At 42.8% G+C, this 20,511-nt stretch overlaps 1 protein-coding gene across 2 annotated transcripts in view; it reads right to left on the bottom strand.

Moving 5' to 3' along the window:
• ryr3 (ryanodine receptor 3) overlaps positions 1-20,511 on the bottom strand; it is a 349,432-nt gene that overhangs the window by 197,619 nt on the left and 131,302 nt on the right. For both annotated transcript variants that reach the window (XM_041214540.1, XM_041214541.1), the window contains 7 exons: positions 16,490-16,649; positions 15,452-15,599; positions 8,352-8,557; positions 7,610-7,784; positions 4,373-4,581; positions 2,774-2,988; positions 724-793 (listed from right to left, as the gene is read on the bottom strand). In XM_041214540.1, coding sequence (XP_041070474.1) covers positions 724-793; positions 2,774-2,988; positions 4,373-4,581; positions 7,610-7,784; positions 8,352-8,557; positions 15,452-15,599; positions 16,490-16,649 — 1,183 coding nt within the window. The remainder of the gene's footprint in view (positions 1-723; positions 794-2,773; positions 2,989-4,372; positions 4,582-7,609; positions 7,785-8,351; positions 8,558-15,451; positions 15,600-16,489; positions 16,650-20,511) is intronic.

Below are 20,511 nucleotides of genomic sequence, written 5' to 3'. Positions count from 1 at the left end.
AGTGGATACTGGTTCAGGGGGTGAGTGCTGGAGGAGTGCAAGGCAATCAGGAGGGGGAAAGCAATGCTGCTAAATTTAGAGTGGAGCTGGGAGGAGGCCCCATGCTCCATCAGCTCCACAAAATCAGATAAGTGAAAACAATGAAAACTTACCTTTCCAGTCTCCGGGTCCACTTAACAATTTTACAAAGGAGGCCTTAACAGGCATTCACCCCTTGATTTGCATATACAAAGGGGTTAACATTTATTTCCGGCAAGAGTACTGAATGTTTACGTTTTTATATATAGTGACAGCCATTAAATTGACAGGCAGGAGCATGACCACTTCAGCTGCCAAATTTGACACTTTGGTGTCCATTTTACACCCGTAAAACAGATGTGGTGTCATCAAATCTCTAGGCTGACATTTTGCCTAAGAATCAATTGGAACTTTCAAGGGAGCCCCAGCAGAATGCATTCAATGAGCACACTGAAGTCTGAATATAAACTGAGGCTGGGACTCAAGTCTGTTCCATATACTCAGGTTCTATGTCTCTTCTTTGGGGTTCTTCAAACTGTAAAAATGCACTTTCTGGAAATTAAGAAGTGGACTCTCTATGTATCTTTACTGGTATATACATTACATGCAATGCTCAGGTACTCAATAAATGCTGAGCACATGATTTCTCAAGATCCTAGATAACTTTAGACAGAAACAGCTGATTTTTATATCTTTGCACATTACCATTGTAGATTTTTTAACAGCTTCTTGGTCCTCTCTAACTCCAGGAAAATCACGACTCAGCTTTGCGCCCCTAGGAGTAAGCAATAAGTTTCATCAATAAATTTAAATGGAAACCAGGGATTGTTCAAAGAAATGCAATCCAGAAATTAGCCCTTTAATTAAGAGCAAGAAGTATGAGGGTCATATTGCAATCAAAATGTTAGCTAAGACTGGGGATTGAACGAATGAATTTTCAACACTGAAAAGGTTATGGCCGGGACTTTCCCATCCCAACCGTGATGATGGGCGCCACAGGTGGGACCAAGAGCAGCCAAAAAAGCCTGTTGACTTGGGCGGGAATTTGTGGTCCTACCCATCCTGCCCATAGTTTATCCAAAAATACAGAATATGAGGCTGTTAGTTTGGTTTGAAAGAAACTCTCAGCGATTTCACTCCCCCATGCACTTGATTTTTAAATTCTAAAACAAACAGGGTTTGGAAATTACAAAGATTCATTTCCACAGAATTGCTTTGTTTGCAATATTAATGGCACCAGTAACACAATTAGGAAAAGACCTACTTTTATTAGATGATCAACTGTTCATTTGGTGAGGCTAATCCTGGGGCCTGAATACGAGCACAATTAGATTAGTTACGTCCAATAAATTTCTCATGAGCAATATTGAATATCTGTGACTGTCAGCTTCACTCCACTGATGGTATCACTCTGGGTTAGAAAGCTGTCAGCTTAAGTCCCAGGACTGACTTGGGGCTGGATTTTTAGGCCGGGGTTTGGGGGCAAGTACAGAGTGGGTGGACACGGAATTTTGCACTGCATTCCTGGGTGCCAGTTTCCCAGCACCATCCCAGGGATGGTAGGGTTACCTGCTTGCAACAAGCAGCGCGCAGCCAATTAAAGCTACCTAAAGGCCTATTAAATTATTTTGTCAGAGCCTGGCTAAAATTTTCCAGTTGGCCTCCAAGCACCCGGAGGTATTGGGCAACAACCCAGCTGCTGGGAGGCAACCTCCCGGTGCCATACCAGGCCCAGTGCTCCAGACAGGTTTCCAGGCCCTTCTTGCCTGACTGGCTTTAGCTGCAGGCACGTGCAGGCCACCTTGTGCAGGGCCTTCCCTTCCACAACGATGGCCTGGCTGCTCAGTCTATTTTTTTCTAATCCCTTTAAGAAGTTGGAGAGAGGGCACCTCAAAATGGAGACATCTCTCTCACTGACCTGAAAAGACCCTCCGGCTTCGAGAACCCGCCCAATGCCCTTGATTAGACAACGAGCTCGCCCTCTGGCCACTAATTAGCCAATTCAAGGAAGACCACAGCCAGATGAATTTTTTTACCCAGAGTGCAAGCCTCTGAACCCCCTCCCCCACCCACCCCACCAACCATTTGACCCTGGCATCAGGATCCTGAAGCCCACAGGGAAGTCCTGTCCTAGAGCACAAAATTTAAGCTGGGAATCCTGAGAGGGAAATCTGCACTGTTGAAGGGTCTGGGGGTGAGATTTAACTTCAGCGTGGGCTGACATGGGCAGCAGTGGCTCTCCAGCCAGCGGCCCAGATCCCTGTCGCCTCCACAAGACTCTGTCCAAAGGAACAGCTGATTATGTTCCACCAAATATAAATCCCACCAGATTTTCTTTTCCACTGACTTAAAATACCTGTCAGCTCATGTGGACTTAAATCTCATGCTTAAAGAACGGCAGGGAGGTCCACCAAGGTGCTGGTCAACACTCCCCCTTCAACCAAATTCCCCAGGGAAACCTATAATCTACGTTCATTCATCTGTTATTTGGCAATCCTGTTGTGTGCAAAATTGGCTTATGCATTTGTCGACACAAATTGGAAGTACACCAACTGGCTGTATATTATTTTGGGATATCCTGAGAATGTGCAGTAAATGCAGATGACATTTTCCTTTACAAAATCAGCTCCCCATTAAAAATATAGGGTTAATTGCTATATTACAACTATTAATATTGTCAGGTAACAAGACAATACAATCACGTGCAGGAGTCTCTCTGGCTTTTATAGGACACCCGACTCAACTTTAAACTCACCGTAATTTAGTCTTTCCCAACACTGCATCCGCATTCTGAGGTCCATCGTCATGAGCCATATGTGGAATTCCTTCTCGTTTATAAGCTGAACGGAACTCGACAGGCATACTCAAACGGTAGTATGTCATTTCAGTAATGCAGTTTTGCGTGCCAAAGGTTTTATGGCTGACTTTTAAACAGGGTGGGCTGTCTACAGTCCCATCAATCCTTGTTACCTGTAAATTGGATTCTAATTTTAGTTACTTCTGTAAAGCTTCTCCTTCAACTAACGTAATATAAAAGTTTATACAAACAACCCAACTTGGTCACATTGAACTGTGGCAGCCCAATTTAAATATCATCAAGAAATATCCGACCTCACTATGACAGGAAGCTCGGGGGCCATAAAACCCACCATTGTGCAAATGGGCACCTATACAACGGGTTGAAGTTACATTTCCTGTTTTAAAATTTGAAACTACCCCATTGACCCTCTCCTGCCCATAATGGGAGGGTTAATACTGGTGGCCTAGCATCAGATCAATGAAACTATAAGCAAAGGATTGTAAGTTAGCAGTTTCGTTGTCTACCTGGGGGTGGTGGTGCATTACAGTTCACTCAGCAATGTGCAAGTTGCCTTGGTAACATGCATATTGTAGTCTGGAGCTATGGATAGTGATGGTCAAGGCTCCAATTTTCTTTCCACCGCATGGCTGGCTAGAAATTTCTCCCACTCTTGGAAGGACTTGCAGGCTGATAATCAACCCATTTGGCCACATTATGAACAGATCTTCCTTGCCTATCAAGGCCTGAGGCAGAACTTGAACCTGGAGCTTCTGACTAAGAGGCAGGGATGCTACCCACTGCGCTGCAAGGCTATAGTAACCTACATAGGTGCCCATTTGCACAATGGTGGGTTTTACAATTAAGCCTACGATTACAATACACTAAAGCTACACACTGCTATTTTTAAAAGTCCAGAATATTCCATCATAGCACCCTCTAAACTACTGGATTACCAACTCTATGCACATGAAAAAAAATTCATAGCGTCCTATCTAAATTTCATCCTGTCTCTTGATTGAAACAAACGACATTTAATATTGGAGGAGAATCACAACCAATAATGTCCAATGGAACTGTAATCAAACACACCAAAAAATGTTACAATATGTTTCCCACAAGGTTTCAAATAGGTAAAATTTCAAAAATTAAAAATGTGTTGCAATCATGAACTGGAACATGTTACAAAGATGAAAAACAACAAATACACTTCTGATATTTGAACTCTTTTACTGGCTGAGCTCCCAGAATAATCTGTTGACTTCTAAAGGCACTGTTGAACAATTTTCCATTGTAGCTATCACAGGGATGGCCTGTGATCAGGGCCATGGCTTTACAGTGAGTGACTGAGTCAAATTCAGTTGCTATCTTGTGGGACTCTGGATCTTTTGATTTAATTATGCGGAAGGATGTGCAGTTCCTCTGGGATTTCCTGGGGCTCGGATGGCTTTTGGGGTTTATTCCGTCATTTCATCCTCCTGTGAAAACACGTCAGTGACCTTATGCATGCTATCTTCAGTGTAGATGCATGGAGATTAATTAAAATTCGTATCTTACCTCAATATGGTGGTGATCTTTTGGTACAGGGACAAAGTGAGGTAATCGTTTACTGAACCACATAGCTACATCACGGTTCATGTTTACTGAAAAAGGTTCAAAACCCTCCTGTAAACCACACATGGTGTAGTACTTGAAAGTGGTCGCATCCATGCCAAAATTCATGCGACCTATCTGAGACAGGCCCAGACAACAAATTGGGATTAAACCTAGAAAAAGGTGAGGGGGAAAAAAAATACATATCATTCCATATTGGTTTGTTGAGATATTTATTAAATCAAGTATGAATAACGTAAGTATCAGAATTTAGGTTTTCATGATAGAACTGTGCAATGGCAGATTAGATTGTCCATGATGAATAACTGATTCATTAAATAAACCTGTGCTGATAATTGTTAAGCATGATAATCGTAATAAACGATTCCAACTTCAAATCTTAATGAAAATAATAAGCGTCTAGGACATCTGCCTCACATTATGGGCGGAATTTTACAGCCCTGCCGAAATCAGTGGACTTTTGAAGGGCTTGTCACATTTTATGGCCCCCGCCACAACAGGGCCATAAAATTCCACCTGATACATGATGAGAAGGCAAGTGGTGCTGTGTCATAGTTCACACAGGGAGTCTGAGTTACTGTGGTAACATGAATGTTGCATTCTGGAAATATGTATAGTGATGGTCAAGGCTCTGACTTGCTTTCCACCATGTGGCTGACCAGGAATCTCTCCCACTCTTGCCACCTGCCATTAGGAAATATTGGGTGGATTTACAGGTTGATATTCAACCTACTTGGTCACATTACCAACAAACCTTCCTTGGTCATTCAAGTCCTAGGATGGGACTTGAATCTGAAACTTCTAGCTTCAAGGCAGGGATGCTACCCACTGCGCTGCAAGGTTTCCCCCAAATCATGCAGGGTCCAACTAAAAAAAGAGCTGGATTTCCTGATTTTGGTTCATTTCCAAACCATAGTTATTCAGAAAATGACAAACTTTCTCCTCTCTGCTCCATTTTTGTTCCCACTTATAGGATGCAAATTAACACAAAATGAAACAGTACTGTTTATGTTGTAAGTAATGACTGAAAGCATATATATTCCACAGGTATTGCATTGATTCCTGACAATGCAACAGTCACAGCTGGAGACTAGATGCAGCAGACAGGAGAGTAACAAGCAACAAAACTATTTTTCAATCTCATGGGAATGGACTGATAAGCAAGGCTCCTCCTACAAACATTATCCCATACAAAACCACATCCTGTGACATCAATCAGACCCCAATACAATTTTAAAGCAAACTCCCCCCATTGCTACTTGACATGATACAGTCAGAGAGATGGTGGTGTAATGATAATATCACTAGATTAGTAAGCCAGAGGTGAACTCTCTGAGGGCATGGGTTCAAATCCCACCATGGGAGCTGGTGGAATTTAAATTCAATTAATAAATCTGAAATTAAAAGCTATTCTCTCAGCAATGGTGACCTATGAAAAACCCATCTGTTCACTAATCCCTTGTTAGGAAAGGAAATCTTTCATCTGCCGCCAAGTCTAGCCTACACGTAACTCCAGATCCACAGCAACGTGGTTGACTCTTAACTGCCTCTCTGAAATGGCCTTGCAAGCAACTCAGTTCAAGGGCAATTAGAGATGGGCAACAAATGCTAACCTTGCCAGTGATGCTCACATCCCACGAAAGAATAAAGAGAAAAAAACTCATGCCCCTTAAAGGGGGTTACTGCAGGCTCCTCACAAAATAAAACATTAAAACTGCTCCTGATCACCCCAGAAGAATCATCTCCCTGAGTGCCTGACTTTGCAGCACTTCCATTTTAGTTCCCCCGACCTTGAGCCTTCTGGAACTAGTTGGGTTCCACAGGGGAGTCACTGGATTTCCCAACCTTGCCGATCACAGAGTTGCTCTGACTGCACAAACAGGCCACCAATGGAATTCAAATGAGGCCCAACTGTCAAAATGGTTTTGGTGTTCAACCGCCCTATTGGTTAGGTGGTGGTCTCGCTGCATCTACCTCCCAGCGACCGGGAGCAGGCACATCAAAATCAACCCCAGAGGTACTGCCATAGGAACATAAGACTTAGGAGCAGGAGTAGGTCATTCAGCCCTTCGAGCCTGCTCCACCATTCAATAAGATCATGGCTGATCTTGTCGATGTCGCAACTCCACTTTAATGTCTGCCCCCTGTAACCCTTGACTCCCTCGTCCATCAAAAATCTGTCTAACTCTGCCTTGAATAAATTCAGTGACCCAGCCTCCACTGCTTTCTGGGGAAAAGAATTCCACAGACCCTTTAAGAGAAAAAAAATTCTCCTCATCTCTGTCTTAAAAAGTAGACCTCTCATTCTTAAACTGTGCCCCGTTTCTAGTCTCTCCCACCAATGGAAACATCCTTCCAGTATCTACCCTAGCAAATCCCCTCAGGACCTTATTATGTTTCAAGAAGGGAAGCAGTATGCTTAATATTCTGGATGACGAGATGAAACGGGCTGAAGGGCCTTCTTCATTTGAACCAAGCTTATGAATACTGCTCCTTCAAATTGATGTGTGGCATTTTGTAGCTACTGCAGCAACAATCTCGCATGTGCACCCTTAACATTCATTTAAAACAGTTGCAGCATCTGATTTTACTACATTTTCAAAAAAATTTGTTTCTGGGATGTGGGTGTCGCTGGCTAGGCCAGCATTTATTGCCCAACCCTAGTTGCCCTTGAGAAGGTGGTGGTGAACTGCCTTCTTGAACCGCTGCAGTCCGTGTGGTGTAGGTACACCCACAGTGCTGTTAGGGAGGGAGTTCCAGGATTTTGACCCAGCGACAGTGAAGGAACGGCCGATATATTTCCAAGTCAGGATGGTGTGTGGCTTGGAGTGAAACTTCCAGGTGGTGGTGTTCCCATGTGCCTGCCGCCCTTGTCCTTCTAAATGGTAGTGGTTGTGGGTTTGGAAGATGCTGTTGGAGCAGCCTTGGTGAGTTCCTGCAGTTGTGACATCTTGCAACTGCTTCCCAGTAAATCAACCTGGGCCTCATTGTACCCATCGCAACCATGCATTGCTGTTAGGGAGGGAGTTCCAGGATTTTGACCCAGGCAACATCAGTACCATGCAGTCATAAACATGGAACAGACAGCAATTTTTTTTCTCAGTAAGACTATCAATAATTCAATATGCATGTCTCATTAAAATTGTCAATGTTAAAATAGAATAATAAATATGAACCTACCATCTTCTATTTCAAAATCTGTAAAGGCGAGTTCTGAGCCACTATTAGTGATGAGCAGTTCTCCATTCAGAGTAAATATCATTGATTTATCATTCATATCAATCATGCAGCCAACCACATCACCAGGCTGCCAGACGCGACCAAAGTAAGTTGCACCTTGGTGCCAACATTGAGCCTGGAAAAGACAAGTGGATCCCATTTCATTCTTAGTATATCACATATGCATGAATATTACTAGGAGTTCTCAACAACCAACACAAATATGTGCTAGTGAAAGTATACTGAATTCTGTCAGGAATGGGTACGAATGATACCCCATAACTCCACGTAATTTTGTAACTGGCTAGCAAGTTCCCTGCTGCTTTCTCCATGGCAATACCTCGACCAATCAGAATTGACTTGCCAACCTATCAGCACCCATTTTGTCCTGTGGCGTAAGTTGTTTCGATTGTCTGAAATTTGGCATTCATGCATTTGTTGTGACAAGCGTAAAGGTGAAAAGCTTCGACAACATGTCTCTCTTTTCAGCAACATTTTAGGTTTGTATTAATATAGTGGGAGATGGTTTTACCAAACTTGGGAAGATATCTGACAAGCATGCTTTACAAAATACATGAAGCGGAAGGGTCTTTTGCTCCAGGTATTTACGTATTTGAGAATTGAAAGCAAACTGAGATTTTGAGTGAGTTGACTGCCTATGCTTTGCAATCAGCGTCATTACGCACACCAGCAATTCACAAACCTTATAGCCGTTAAACACAAAAGCATTCCTGTCAGCACCGAGTTCTATATCAGGCCTGCAAGCTGGCCTTGCCCAGCCAACACGCATTTCTCCTGCTGTCACTGCCTCGAACTCAAAGTACCACTTTCCCATCTTGACTGCGTAGGTCTCCTCCACCCGGAAGAAACGGATCTTGTCGATGCTAATTTTTTCCACAGTTTCGCCAGCTTAAAATACAAAAAACACCAAATTACCTCATTTAAAATAGTTGATGAAAAACAAAATTTCAAGTGAAGAAACATTTCAATAAAACACTTTGGTAGACCAAAACTTTTGACATAAGATATTTCCCTTATGGTGATAGATAAACCAAATTCGCTCTCTGGTAACATACAAATTTCCATTTCTGCAGCCATGCTCCTGTCTGATGATTTGGATTTGAGGCGGAATCACATTCTGCTAGAATTCCTCATTATTTCAAGGACCACTTTACATTCTGGTTGCAAGATGGGGGCAGGGGCGAGGGTGGGTAAGTTGAAGAGTTCTCCCCACAACACCCATCAAAGGTATGCCAGGAGGAGTTGCTGGACAACCCAGTTCACCTTTCGAAGGCTCAGCAGAGCTCTTGCCAGCTGAGGACTGGCCTGGGTTCTTTTGAGGCCTTGAGAAGGCCCCAAAAGGCTCAAAGCCAAATGAAACTGATCTCAAAACAGTGCTATAAAATGCAAGTCTTTTTTGTTAATGGAGATTCATTACTTTTATCAACTTCATTCATTGGAGCTGATCTGTTCAAAGCAGCCAAAAGCTATCAGGACAGGACGGGTCTTACCGGTGCTCCAGTGGAGCATTACTGGGCACTCCACCCTTACAACAGCTGATCAGGGCTGAAGCAGCCTTATTGATGCAAGGCTGGTTCAAGGGCCTGGTTGCAGAATTTGGGATGCAGCCCATGACCATTTATTTGCGTAGCTGCAAGGGTTGCTCCACCACACTTGCACTGGTGGAATGGACTCGTCTGTGCTGCTTCTGGATCTAGAACTTGCGTGTCTTCTAAGAACACCTTTATAAATATGATTCAATCTGTATGTGATTTCTTATGAGGCTGGTGATTTGTCTCATTTCATAAGTGTACTGTAATGCTCCAATAACACCCCTATAGCAAGCTGAACAAGGCAACTTGTGGGAAGTGATCCTGCATAAGTTTTCCTTCTTTGTCTTTTTGGCTCCTCTCCTTCTTTTTAAACTTAGAGGCAGTCTCCCCCAGTAGAGGAATTTCTTCAGTAGAGGAAAATACGCTGGTGCTAAATGGAATCAATGAACTGAGCACCACGTAATGTTTGAGGCTGCACAACTGGATCTCTGAGAGTCTCACTGCAAGTGGCCAACAGACATTTATTTGTGACTTTTAGCCAGCAGACAAATGGTGCCACTGGCTTAATGGTGAGTATAAACAGGGAATTGGGCCCACTGCATGTGAAGTCATTCTTTTATCATATTTAGTCAGACACACAGAAACAGCAAAATGTTTTTCAGTTTGGTTCTTCTTCAAATATCCCAATTTATTTCAAATATGTTTAAATCTTTTAATAGTACCCTGTCTATTATATTTTGCTTATCATAGACTCATAGTCATCTACAACGCAGAAGGACCCCTTTCGGTCCATTGTGTCTGCATCAGCTCTGACTATACTAATCCCATTTTCCAGTGCTTGACCCATAACCCTGGAGGCTCTGGCAATGCAATTGAATATCTAAATATTTCTTAAATGTTATGAGAGATTCTGACTCAACCACCCTTTCAGATAGTGAGTTCCAGACTCCCACCACCCTCTGGATGAAAAAATTTCTCCTCAACTCCCCTCTTAGTCTTACCTCTTACCTTAAATTTATTGACCCCTCTGCTAAGGGAAAAAGTGCCTTCCTATCCAACCTATCGATGTCCATCATAATTTTATACACCTCCTTCAGGTCCCCTCTCAACCTTCGCTGCTCCAAGAAAAACAACCCCAGCCTATCCAATCTTTCCTCATAGCTCAGACCCTCCAGCCCTGGCAGCATCCTGGTAAATCTCCTCTGCACCCTCTCCAGTGCAAGCACATCCTTCCTATAATGTGGTGACCAGAACTGCATGCAGTACTCCAGTTGTGGCCTAACCAGCATTTTATACAGTTCCAGCATAACCTCCCTGCTCTTGTATTCTATGCCTTGGCTAATAAAGGCAAGTATCCCATATGCCTTCTTAACCACCTTATCTACCTGCCCTCCTGCCTTCAGGGACCTATGGATATGCACACCAAGGTCCCTCTGATCATCAGTACTTTCCAGGGTCCTACCATTCATAGTGTAATCCCTTGCCTTGTTAGCCCTCCCCAAGTGCATTCCCTCACATTTTTCTGGGTTAAATTCCATTTATCGCTGCTCTGCCCACCTGACCAGTCCATTGATTATCCTCCTGCAGTTTATGGCTAACCTCTTCACTATTTACCACCCTACCAATTTTCACGTCATCCGCGACCTTCTTGATCATACCCCTTACATTTAAGTCCAAATCATTTATCAACAGCAAGGGCCCCAGCACCGAGCCCTGTGGAACACCACTGGAAACAGATTTCCAGTCACAGAAACATCCCTCTAGCATCGCCCTCTGCTTCCTGCCTCTCAGCCAGTTTTGGCTCCAACATGCCACTTTGTCTTGGAACCCACGCTAAAGACCATGTCAAATGCATCACCCCCATTAACAGTCCTGGTTATCTCCTCAAAAAATTCGATCAAGTTTGTCAAACACGACCTTCCCTTAACAAACCCATACTGACTATCCCTGATTAATCCGTGTCTCTCCAAGTGCAGATATATTCTGTCGCTCAGAATTCTTTCTAGTAACTTCCCTACCACCGAGGTTAGACTGACTGGCCTGTAATTTCCTGGTCTACTCCTTCCTCCCTGTTTAAATAATGGGACAACATTAGCAGTCCTGCAGTCCTCTGGCACCTCACCCGTGGTCAGAGAGGATCTGGTTGAGTTCTTTCCCTTCTTTTCTATCAGTTGGAGGATAGTGACTTAGGGCAAAATTTAATACCCCCCACCACCCCCCCCCCCAACCCTGGCAGTGTGTTTGGAGGTGGGGTGTATTTTATCAGGCAGGGGGGAGGGGGAACCACATCACCTTCCCATCCCCACCCGATTAAGTCTGGGACGGCAAGGCTTGTGGACGACCTTCCTGCCCTGACGCTAATTTATGCCCTTAAGTGGGCAATTAATGCCAATTAAGTGCCTGATCTGCTTTTAAATCTCCAATTCGCAAGCAGCTCTGGGCCAGTGCAGTCAAAGTAGCCACCAGAATGGCTAAAATGACCTCTGATTTCAATGCCAGTTTTTTGCATAGCATCTTGTAGGCCTCCACTTTCTGGCACATATAAAGGGAAGTTCAAATTCTGTACAGCCACAGTGGGTAGCTCTGCACGCAGGGAGTGAATTCTGGGGAAACTGGGGCCAACCTGGGCCCGTTTGGGGCTCTAGAGCATCAAAGTTCTTGGTTTAAAGAGACACAGTAATGATATCTATCTGCCTTGAAGACTGGCTTCCAGCATTCGCAGGAGCAGTGAGACAACAAATACAGAAATCAGGTCAGGTCAGGTGTGAGATCAGGTCAAACCTTTCTAAATGTTCTATCCTAGTCGCTGTAACCTCTCCAGTCTGGAACTCTGAAATCCAGAAACACCAGTTGTCCGGAATTTTTTCCAGCAAGCCCCGCAACTCACTGACTCGCCACTTGGGGCGCTGCAAACAATAGTTCAACTGTATCCTCAGGTTTTCCAGCGCAATGGTTGGACTCCGATGCTAAGTAACTAAGGGGCGTTTATGTAGGAAGTATTTTGAAGGGCAAGGAAGCACTATGGCTAGCCAACAGTCTCCTTTATCCTAACATCCAAAACCGGCTTTGCGCTCTGTTTGCTTATCTCCTTTTTACTGAGCTTTTTGGGTTAACTCAAGTTTTTATTTCCACTAGGAATCTTTTGTTAACAAAATAAGAACCTTGGGCCAGTTTGTGGCCTGGCACATTTTGCTTAATATAACAGCTCAATGAGGTGAGGAGAGTTTTTTTTTAATGCAGTGAGTTATTTTCCACTCAGTGTCTGGTGATTTTTTTTTATTTGTTTGGTTCAGTTGGGAAAGGTATAAAATAGTTGCCAAGAAATGAAGGCAGAGATGAACGTGAGTGTTAGAAGCAGAAGTGCAGTTTTTGTAAGGCAGTAACGGTCACAAAAGTTGAACGGCCTCTTCGTCTGTAGGGCCCTGATAAGTGGGTATTTGTGGGTAGGATATCTTCTGTGATTGAGCCTCCAATCTAACCTCACTCATGCCCTTGTCCTCCACCTATTATAGCACAAAGGCTGAAGGCATGCTAAACATAGAAACTAGGAGCAGGAGTAGGCCATTCGGCCCTTCGAGCCTGCTCCCCCATTCATTATGATCATGGCTGATCATCCAACTCAATAGCCTGCTCCTGCTTTCTCCCCATATCCTTTGATCCCTTTCACCCCAGGAGCTATATCTAACTCCTTCTTGAAAACATACAATGTTTTGGCCTCAACCACTTTCTGTGGTAGCAAATTCCCCAGGAACATGGAAGATAACAGTGTTTAGATAAATGAAACTATTTTAGTTAGTCCTTTATAATGTTTTGTCACTGTTTTATGTCTCAGGTACATATTAACATCTTGTGGTCAGGAATTCTAACGTCATTTTATAATCCAGAAAATTTCAAATTCTAGAGATGCCTCGGTCCCAAGCACTCCAGACAGGAGAGGTTACAGTGTATCTTGACAATAATGCCTGGGATAGTGTAGATGCACGCAGTGACAACATGACCAGAAATTTAGCTACATAATATTTCTGGGCAACAGTCCATGAAAATTATTGGCCGGAAATTTCCAGCTCCTCACGTCGGTGGGATCTTCTGGTCCTGTCGTCATGAACAGAGATTTCAATGGCTCACTGGTCCTGCTGGTTGGGAGCCCACTGTGGGGTGGTGGGCTGGAGAGGTGGGGTGGGGGGTGCTGAGAAATTCCAGCCGTTGTTTTTAAAGGTGAGGTTTTTGTAATATTAATAGTTAATTCTCCAATTAATCCACCGTAGATATTGCATACTTCCCGTTGTACTCCAGTGAATCACACCAGGTGTGCCTGGCATGAAACTCAGAAATGGATAAAATAGCAAGTAGAATCTTTAATTGAAAACAATTCCTTTGTCCATCAGAATGAAGTTATATTGCTGCTTTCAGGTGAGAGACTAGCAGTGGCTTGGCATGATGTCAGTCAGCTAACACTCGAAATATGGCTTGGACATTGTAACAACATTCACAGTGGTATAGTTGGTCGAGTATCTGTGAAAGTCTGACAGCTACAATTTCACTTCACGACTGCAATTGTAGCTAGTTGCACGGACCATTGGTGATTTCATAGATACGTAAGTACCAATAGATTGTTTCATGCAATCGATAACAGATTCACCAATAGATTGTTTCATGCAATCGACAACAGATTCTGGTTTTACATGGAAACCGCAGTACATAAATCCCACGCATGCATCATTTACCTTTATCTGCTTGTTAGGAATAAAGGGAAAATAGACAATTCAAGAAGCAAGGTAAACAACACTGGAGAGGTTGGCATATAAATTGACCTTGGAAGCCTAAAAAAAAATCGCTCCAAAAACAGGTCAACTTACATGCCGAGTATAAAAGTGAACCGCTAGCGTCGATGCAGGTGATCACCATTTTTGTCGTTGGCCACACGGGGTCTGCTGTGTGTGGGCATGTCTTAAACTACCTTGCATCTTCGCAACACAGCCTATCTCGCCTGCTTCCTGCCATGCACCCGGTTATAAGGTAAATAAAACATCCATTTGCGGGGTGAAAACTTGAGGCTGACAACTAATGCGAGGGCAGCATGTCGTGGTGGGTTGAAAAGGGGGCTTTGATCTATACACTGCGTATATGCAAAAACATGAATTTTGGGGCAAAAAAAAGAAGAGATTACCTTATACACCAGGTCGATTTATAAGCCACCATCTACGGTAATTGTAAATTTTGATTTATGGAATGTGATAGTTTTAAAGAAGGAAACTGGCAAAAAATGAGATACGAGTTTCGAGGGAAACTGATACATTTAGAATTTATGTTTCCTTTTAAAGTCTGGGATAAGGAGGTGAGAATTTTACTTCCATCCTGGAATGGGATAAATATATGAACCAGTCTACAATTTATACTGGAAAATAGTTGTTGTAAGTTTACTCAGGGTGATTTCTCCCTTCCCACAAATTTTAATTCCTAAATTTTGCCAGAGTATAAAATCCAGAATGCTACATATCTAGCTTAAGCACCTGGCACACAGAATAATTTATAGCACAGTCCTGGTTTAAATTTTTACACTCCAAGCAAATAAATCATTGATGGTAATTGTCTCTGTTGTTGCTGATGTGCTGCAACCTTAGCACTTAAAATGATAAAAAAATTTTATCATTGCAACGTCAACACAAGAAGTTATTTTATGCAAGTTTCATTTAGGTCAAAATAAAGGGCAACAAATTAAACAAGTATATTTTTCAGCAAGTAAACAAGCTTCCCAAAAATGACTTCCCAATGCACCCCCCACCACCCTCCCCCCCAATCTCCCTACCACCACCACTATCCCCCTGCACCCACCCCCTCCACACCCCAGGCAGATGAATTGCTTGCTTTCGAACAATAAATCTTATTCTGCCCTGTCCTATACAATTTTCCAGTTGGCAGGCAAAAGTGCTGTGTGTAAGCATTTACCGAATAAACCTCCTATACAAATTGTGGCCACCACACTGCAAAGTAACCCGAGGGAAGAGCTGGCTGTGATTTCAGCCAAACAGTTAGCAGAGCATGATCCCAAGAAAAAAAAAAGCATTATAAAGATTATCCACCAAAGTCAACTATCATCAGTCCTAGGAGTGCCTTATTACAAGAATGTTTTATCTATCTTTGTAGTTGCTCTGACTGCTGGTTCTGTAGTGGCTATAATACTTTATAAACTCACAATCTTGTATCTCGATATTCTCAAATTAATGAATTGATCTGTAGTGACTATACCCACCGGATTCCTGGTCAGAAGGTTCAATATTGTAACCATAGCCAATTAAAGTGCGGATTGCTTCACGTAAACTGTCTCTGTTTGACTTTTTGGTTCGCTCATCAAGGAGGCTATATGGCACAAGTCGAGGGTTCCTTTTGTTCTTGATATCCTAGAAGAAGTGACAGGCAATGTTATCACTTAAGCTTTGCATAAATATCTTCATTTATTTGCATTCTAATTTTTTCAGGATAATCCAAAGATTCCAATTGAAAATGCAAACACCATTGACGGTTTGGTACATACCCAATGACTGATCTTCAAATTTACTCAAGCCTCCTGATTAAAAACTCCTCGGACCAGCGACTGGTATAAAAAATGCATTTTACATCAAAAAGGGAGGCCGGTGAGCCCACCATGCCTGTGCTTGGCTCTCCAAAAGAACAATCATTTAGCTTCCCTGCCTGTCCTTCTTTCAGATACCCTTTCAAATATTTACCCTCTTCCCTTTTAAAAGCTGCCGTGGCTTCTGCTTCCATCATTGTTTCTAGTCGGACATTCCAGCTCCCAATAACCCTCCACAAAGCCAATTCTTCTAATCTCTTGTTTTATCACAGGGGTTCACCTACTCAAGTTCTAAGCAGCTGACAGGGCTAATTGAAACATCTTGTTAGAGTAAGAGGCTTGTAGCAAAGCTTGTATATAATGAGCCTTCAATGTATTACACTAACATACACTAAATACACAATGATGTCACATGCACAACATAGGGCACACAAAAATATTGTAGCGATGTTAAAATAGTGCTGAGAATTTAAGGTCAAAGCAGAGGATGTTGTGCATACGTTACAAGTTCCACTACCCAAACCCTTCCTCTGTTTCGTTTGGTCTTAGTTTCTGTGCCCTGCGATTTCCTGCAATGACCAGGCACATTTCAGCAAGATAATAATCCTATTGCAGTGAGGTGAAATTATTGTGTACCAGGCAGAGTGCTTTTTCAGCAGGATTTGATGTTAGGCAGCTACACAACATACTACTTTGGTTATTATGCTTCATAATTACCTGTTGGATGCCATAGGTCCATCCTTGCTTGATTCTGTCTTTAGCCCAGACATTGTGCGCATTTTCTGCTAGCTTGTCAACCAGAACGTCTTGGGCAGCGAGTAGTTTGACATCTGAAAGGTCCAGCGGAGCGGGCTTATAGCCGTTTGACATCATGTAACTAAAACCCAATAAAAGTTGGCAGAGGTGAAAATTACAAATAAATTTGACTAAACGGCAAAACAAAATATTTCATACAGTGGGACAAAACAAGCAATGTTTATTAAATTTGCCTCCAATAAAAGAAAGTTGAATGGCTTTTTTAAAAAAAAAATCAGATGTTCTGTACAAAATGCAAACAGATTCAGGATTGAAAGGGTTTGATTAGTTTCTCTTTTGGCTGAAAGGGCTAAATCTAGAAAGTCTAGCAAAAGTAGTTATTGTTTAAAATAATTCCTCACTGTTTAATTTTTTTTCTCAAAAATGACAAAACAAATGTCTTGGTCATTTCTCTTCCAAAAAAAAGACAACATGGACTACCCTGGCATCCATGCCTTCAGGCCATTCCAGAGATGTGAGTGACAAGGAGCAGCCACATGGCCAGAACTGGGCATTGATCAGAGTGTGAGCCATGACTTCTGATCAGCTGATCAACCTCTATCCAAACTGTCATATTAGGGTGTTCAGGACTGAGAGGGTTAATGTGGGACTGGGGAACAGTGCCAGCCACATGAAGATATAAAGGAAGTCACATGACTAGTAGTCATCTGGTCATAGCCTGAGTGGAGATAGCTCATGGCTTGGACTGAAGAAGCTTACTGTACATAGTTAGGTTCAGCAATAAAGTTACTGTTCAGACTCTCTGCCTCTGGGCCCCTTCCATAGAGAGCCGCAAAAACATACAACGCAAACTAGAAAACAATGCATCTGTAGCTGATAAATCTTTTTTTTTGGCTGAACTGGGCATTGTGGAAGAAGCTGTCCAAGAAAGTGTTAACTTTAGGCTGCCTTACACATCAATAATCACAGACCTCTTCCCAGTTCAATATTCTAATAACTTTTCAGAACGAGCTCTTTAGAATTTGACCTTTCCACTCTGTTGAATTTTATGAAATTTCTGGAGACTCCGGGGTGCAGTGGGTGGGGTGGGGTGGGGTGGGGGGGTTGGGGGTTGCGGGGAGGGGGGTGAGGATGGTTGGGGGGAAAGGGGGGGTGGGGTGAGGGGCTGGGGGTGTCACATACAGCAGAGTGACACACCCATGTTCATTTTTATCCATTGTAGCTGATCCTATACTAAGTTTGCAAGGATGGGTCACGTGCATGGGGAGTTTGGGAGCACTATGTCTGGACACTTCTGCAGCATTTGCTCTGAAATACCTTTGGAAAAGAGAGCAGCCCAAAGCCATTGTACCTCAGGCGCTCGAGGTCTATTAGGCTGAAGAAAAAAACTAAAAAAAACCTCTGAAAACTATTGTGCCTTCATGAGACTAAGGTGGACCTATAGCAGTATACGATATTGTTGAGGCCAGTTGTCAGCTGTCCTACATTGCAGTGAGATCTGCTGAGGGTGAAAGCAATGGAATGTGGTCGGGAAACCTGCAAACTCCTCCAGACATGTCTCCTCGATGTAGCGGGGTGGGCAGTTCATGGTCTCCCCACCGGGAATTAAAGGGCATGCAAATGTTGCAAAATCCAGGATCAGTCCAATATTCCTGGTCTCACTGGGCAGAGATCTTCTTTTCTGCCCTCCTGAAGCCTAGGTGTTTCAAGGTCAATCCACATTCTGTACAATTAATTGATGTTGACTGTGTACTCTGCACTAAGGGAGATAGTGGTGCAGTGGTAATGTCACTGGGCTAGTAAGCCAGAGGCCCAGGTTAATGCTCTGAGGTCATGGGTTCAAATCCCACCATGTTGGCTGGTGAAATTTAAATTCAACTAAAAAAAAAATCTGTAATTGAAAGTTAGTCTCAGTAGTGGTAACCGTGGAATTGCTGTAAAAACCCATCTGATTCACTCATGCCCTTTAGGAAAGGAAATCTGCCACCCTAACCAAGTCTGGCCCACATGTGACTCCAGACCCACAGTAATGTGGTTGACTCTTAACTGTCCCCTAAAATGACCTCAGTTCGAGGGCAATTTGGGATGGGTAAAAAAACCAGAGGGAGAAATGAAGAAACAAACAATCCATCTGATACTTTTTGGTGAAACTACAGGCAGAATTTTCCATTTAACACATGCCTGACACACCGGAACATAATATGACACATGATGATGTCGGGGCACGCATCCTGACGCATTGCGCTGTCTCGCGATATTTCGATAATTGAAAGACCTATTAAGGCCATTAACGAAATAATTAATGTCAAATTTTTGCTGCCCGCCTAACCTAACGGTTGGTGGGCAGGCGAAAAGGCCAAGCTATTACAAAAACTATTACAACTTAAATAAAAACTATCTTTGAAAAATGAAAGCATGTCTCATCTCAGTCAGAGGGGACATGTCTCATTAAATTTTTACTGTATTTATTTACATTTTTGACAATCGCTTCAATCTCCCTGAGGCAGAAAAAACGCTGGACCCCACTCTCCCTCCTCCCCCCGCCTGCACAGGTAGCGCTCGCGTTCCACGCTGGGCAGGCCTTAATTGGCCCATCCGCGTGAAATCGCACTGTGGAGCCAATTGCAGGCAGCAGTCAGCTCCGCGACCAGCCCCTGCCCGCTCCTGCTGAGTCTGCCCGACCAGTGAAAAATCTTGGCCAATAAATTACATGTCCAATTTTCTTTCATTGTCTGGTATCTGCAACTGCTTACTTATCTCAGCTTCAAGTAACAGAAAGTCTCATGGCGATCAAGATTATTTTTTGGAATCTATGTTGCAGTGTTGCGCATCACCACACAGCAACATTTCGTAAATTAATTCAATTAAATAAAATTATCAGATGAACCCCTAAAAGAGAACATTGGTGTGAGAGCAAACTCAAGCACAGCAATGGCCTTCTCTTGCTGCCACTTTTACATATTCCTAAAAATCTCTTCTGAAGCAAACATCTTTTAATTTGTTGACGTTTAATGAGCAAATATGATTCCGATCTGATGAGGAATCTCTCTGATCCTGAAGGCAAGAGTGATTGAAAACTAATTTTAACCCAGAAGGAAGAAAACAGTTCGGACCAGTACTCTTATTTCCCAGTTTTTACTGGTGTTCCAGTTTAAGGTATACAAGACCAGTTCGGACCAGTGTTCTTATTTCCCAGTTTCTACTGCTTTTTTCCTTCTGGGAATTTAATATTCCATCTTTTGAGTATATTCAAAACAGAGCTCAATAGGTTTCTAGGCATTAGAGGTATCAAAGGATGTGGCGATAGTGCAGGAAAATGGTGCTGAGATAAATCAGCCATGATCTAGTTGAATGGCGGAGCAGGCTCGAGGGGCTGAATAGCCCACTCCAGCTCCTACTTCCTACGCTCCTGTGCTCTTTTAATATCCCAGACGCCACTTCCCTATTACCTGTTGAATTTGTTCATCTATTTTTGTTATTATATGATTGTCACATACTTCCACATTTTTAACCTGATTACTTGGTCTAGATATGAATTTTTTGATGTAAGTCACACTGAAAATCAGCCTTTGGACTGCAAAATTGTTCTTTGAATAAAATACCATTTTTTAAAAAATCTAGTTGGTCCAATAAATAGTACTGTGTACATTATTTTGAAAAGTTAACAAAATGATCACTAAATAAATAATACAATGGAGACTGAGAGCTGCTAGATATGATACATAAGAGCTATATGATATCTCTATGAACAGAAAACCTCGGCAACAAAGTGCAACAGAGGGGGATCTGGGTGTTCTTGTGCAAGGAACACAAAAAGTTAGCATTCAGGTGCATCAAGTAATTAAGAAGTCAAATGGAATTTTGGCCTGTATTGCAAGGGGGCTGGAGTTTAAAATAGGGACGTCTTGTTACAACTGTACAGGGTGTTGGTGAGGCCGCACCTGGAGTACTGTGTACAGCTTTGGTCCCCACATTTAAGTAAG

This window comes from Carcharodon carcharias, chromosome 20 (assembly GCF_017639515.1).
Source record: "Carcharodon carcharias isolate sCarCar2 chromosome 20, sCarCar2.pri, whole genome shotgun sequence".
NCBI classification, from domain to species: Eukaryota; Metazoa; Chordata; class Chondrichthyes; order Lamniformes; family Lamnidae; genus Carcharodon; species Carcharodon carcharias.
The sequence above is the reverse complement of the archived record's forward strand: the minus strand, read 5'-3'. Positions and strand labels throughout refer to the sequence as shown.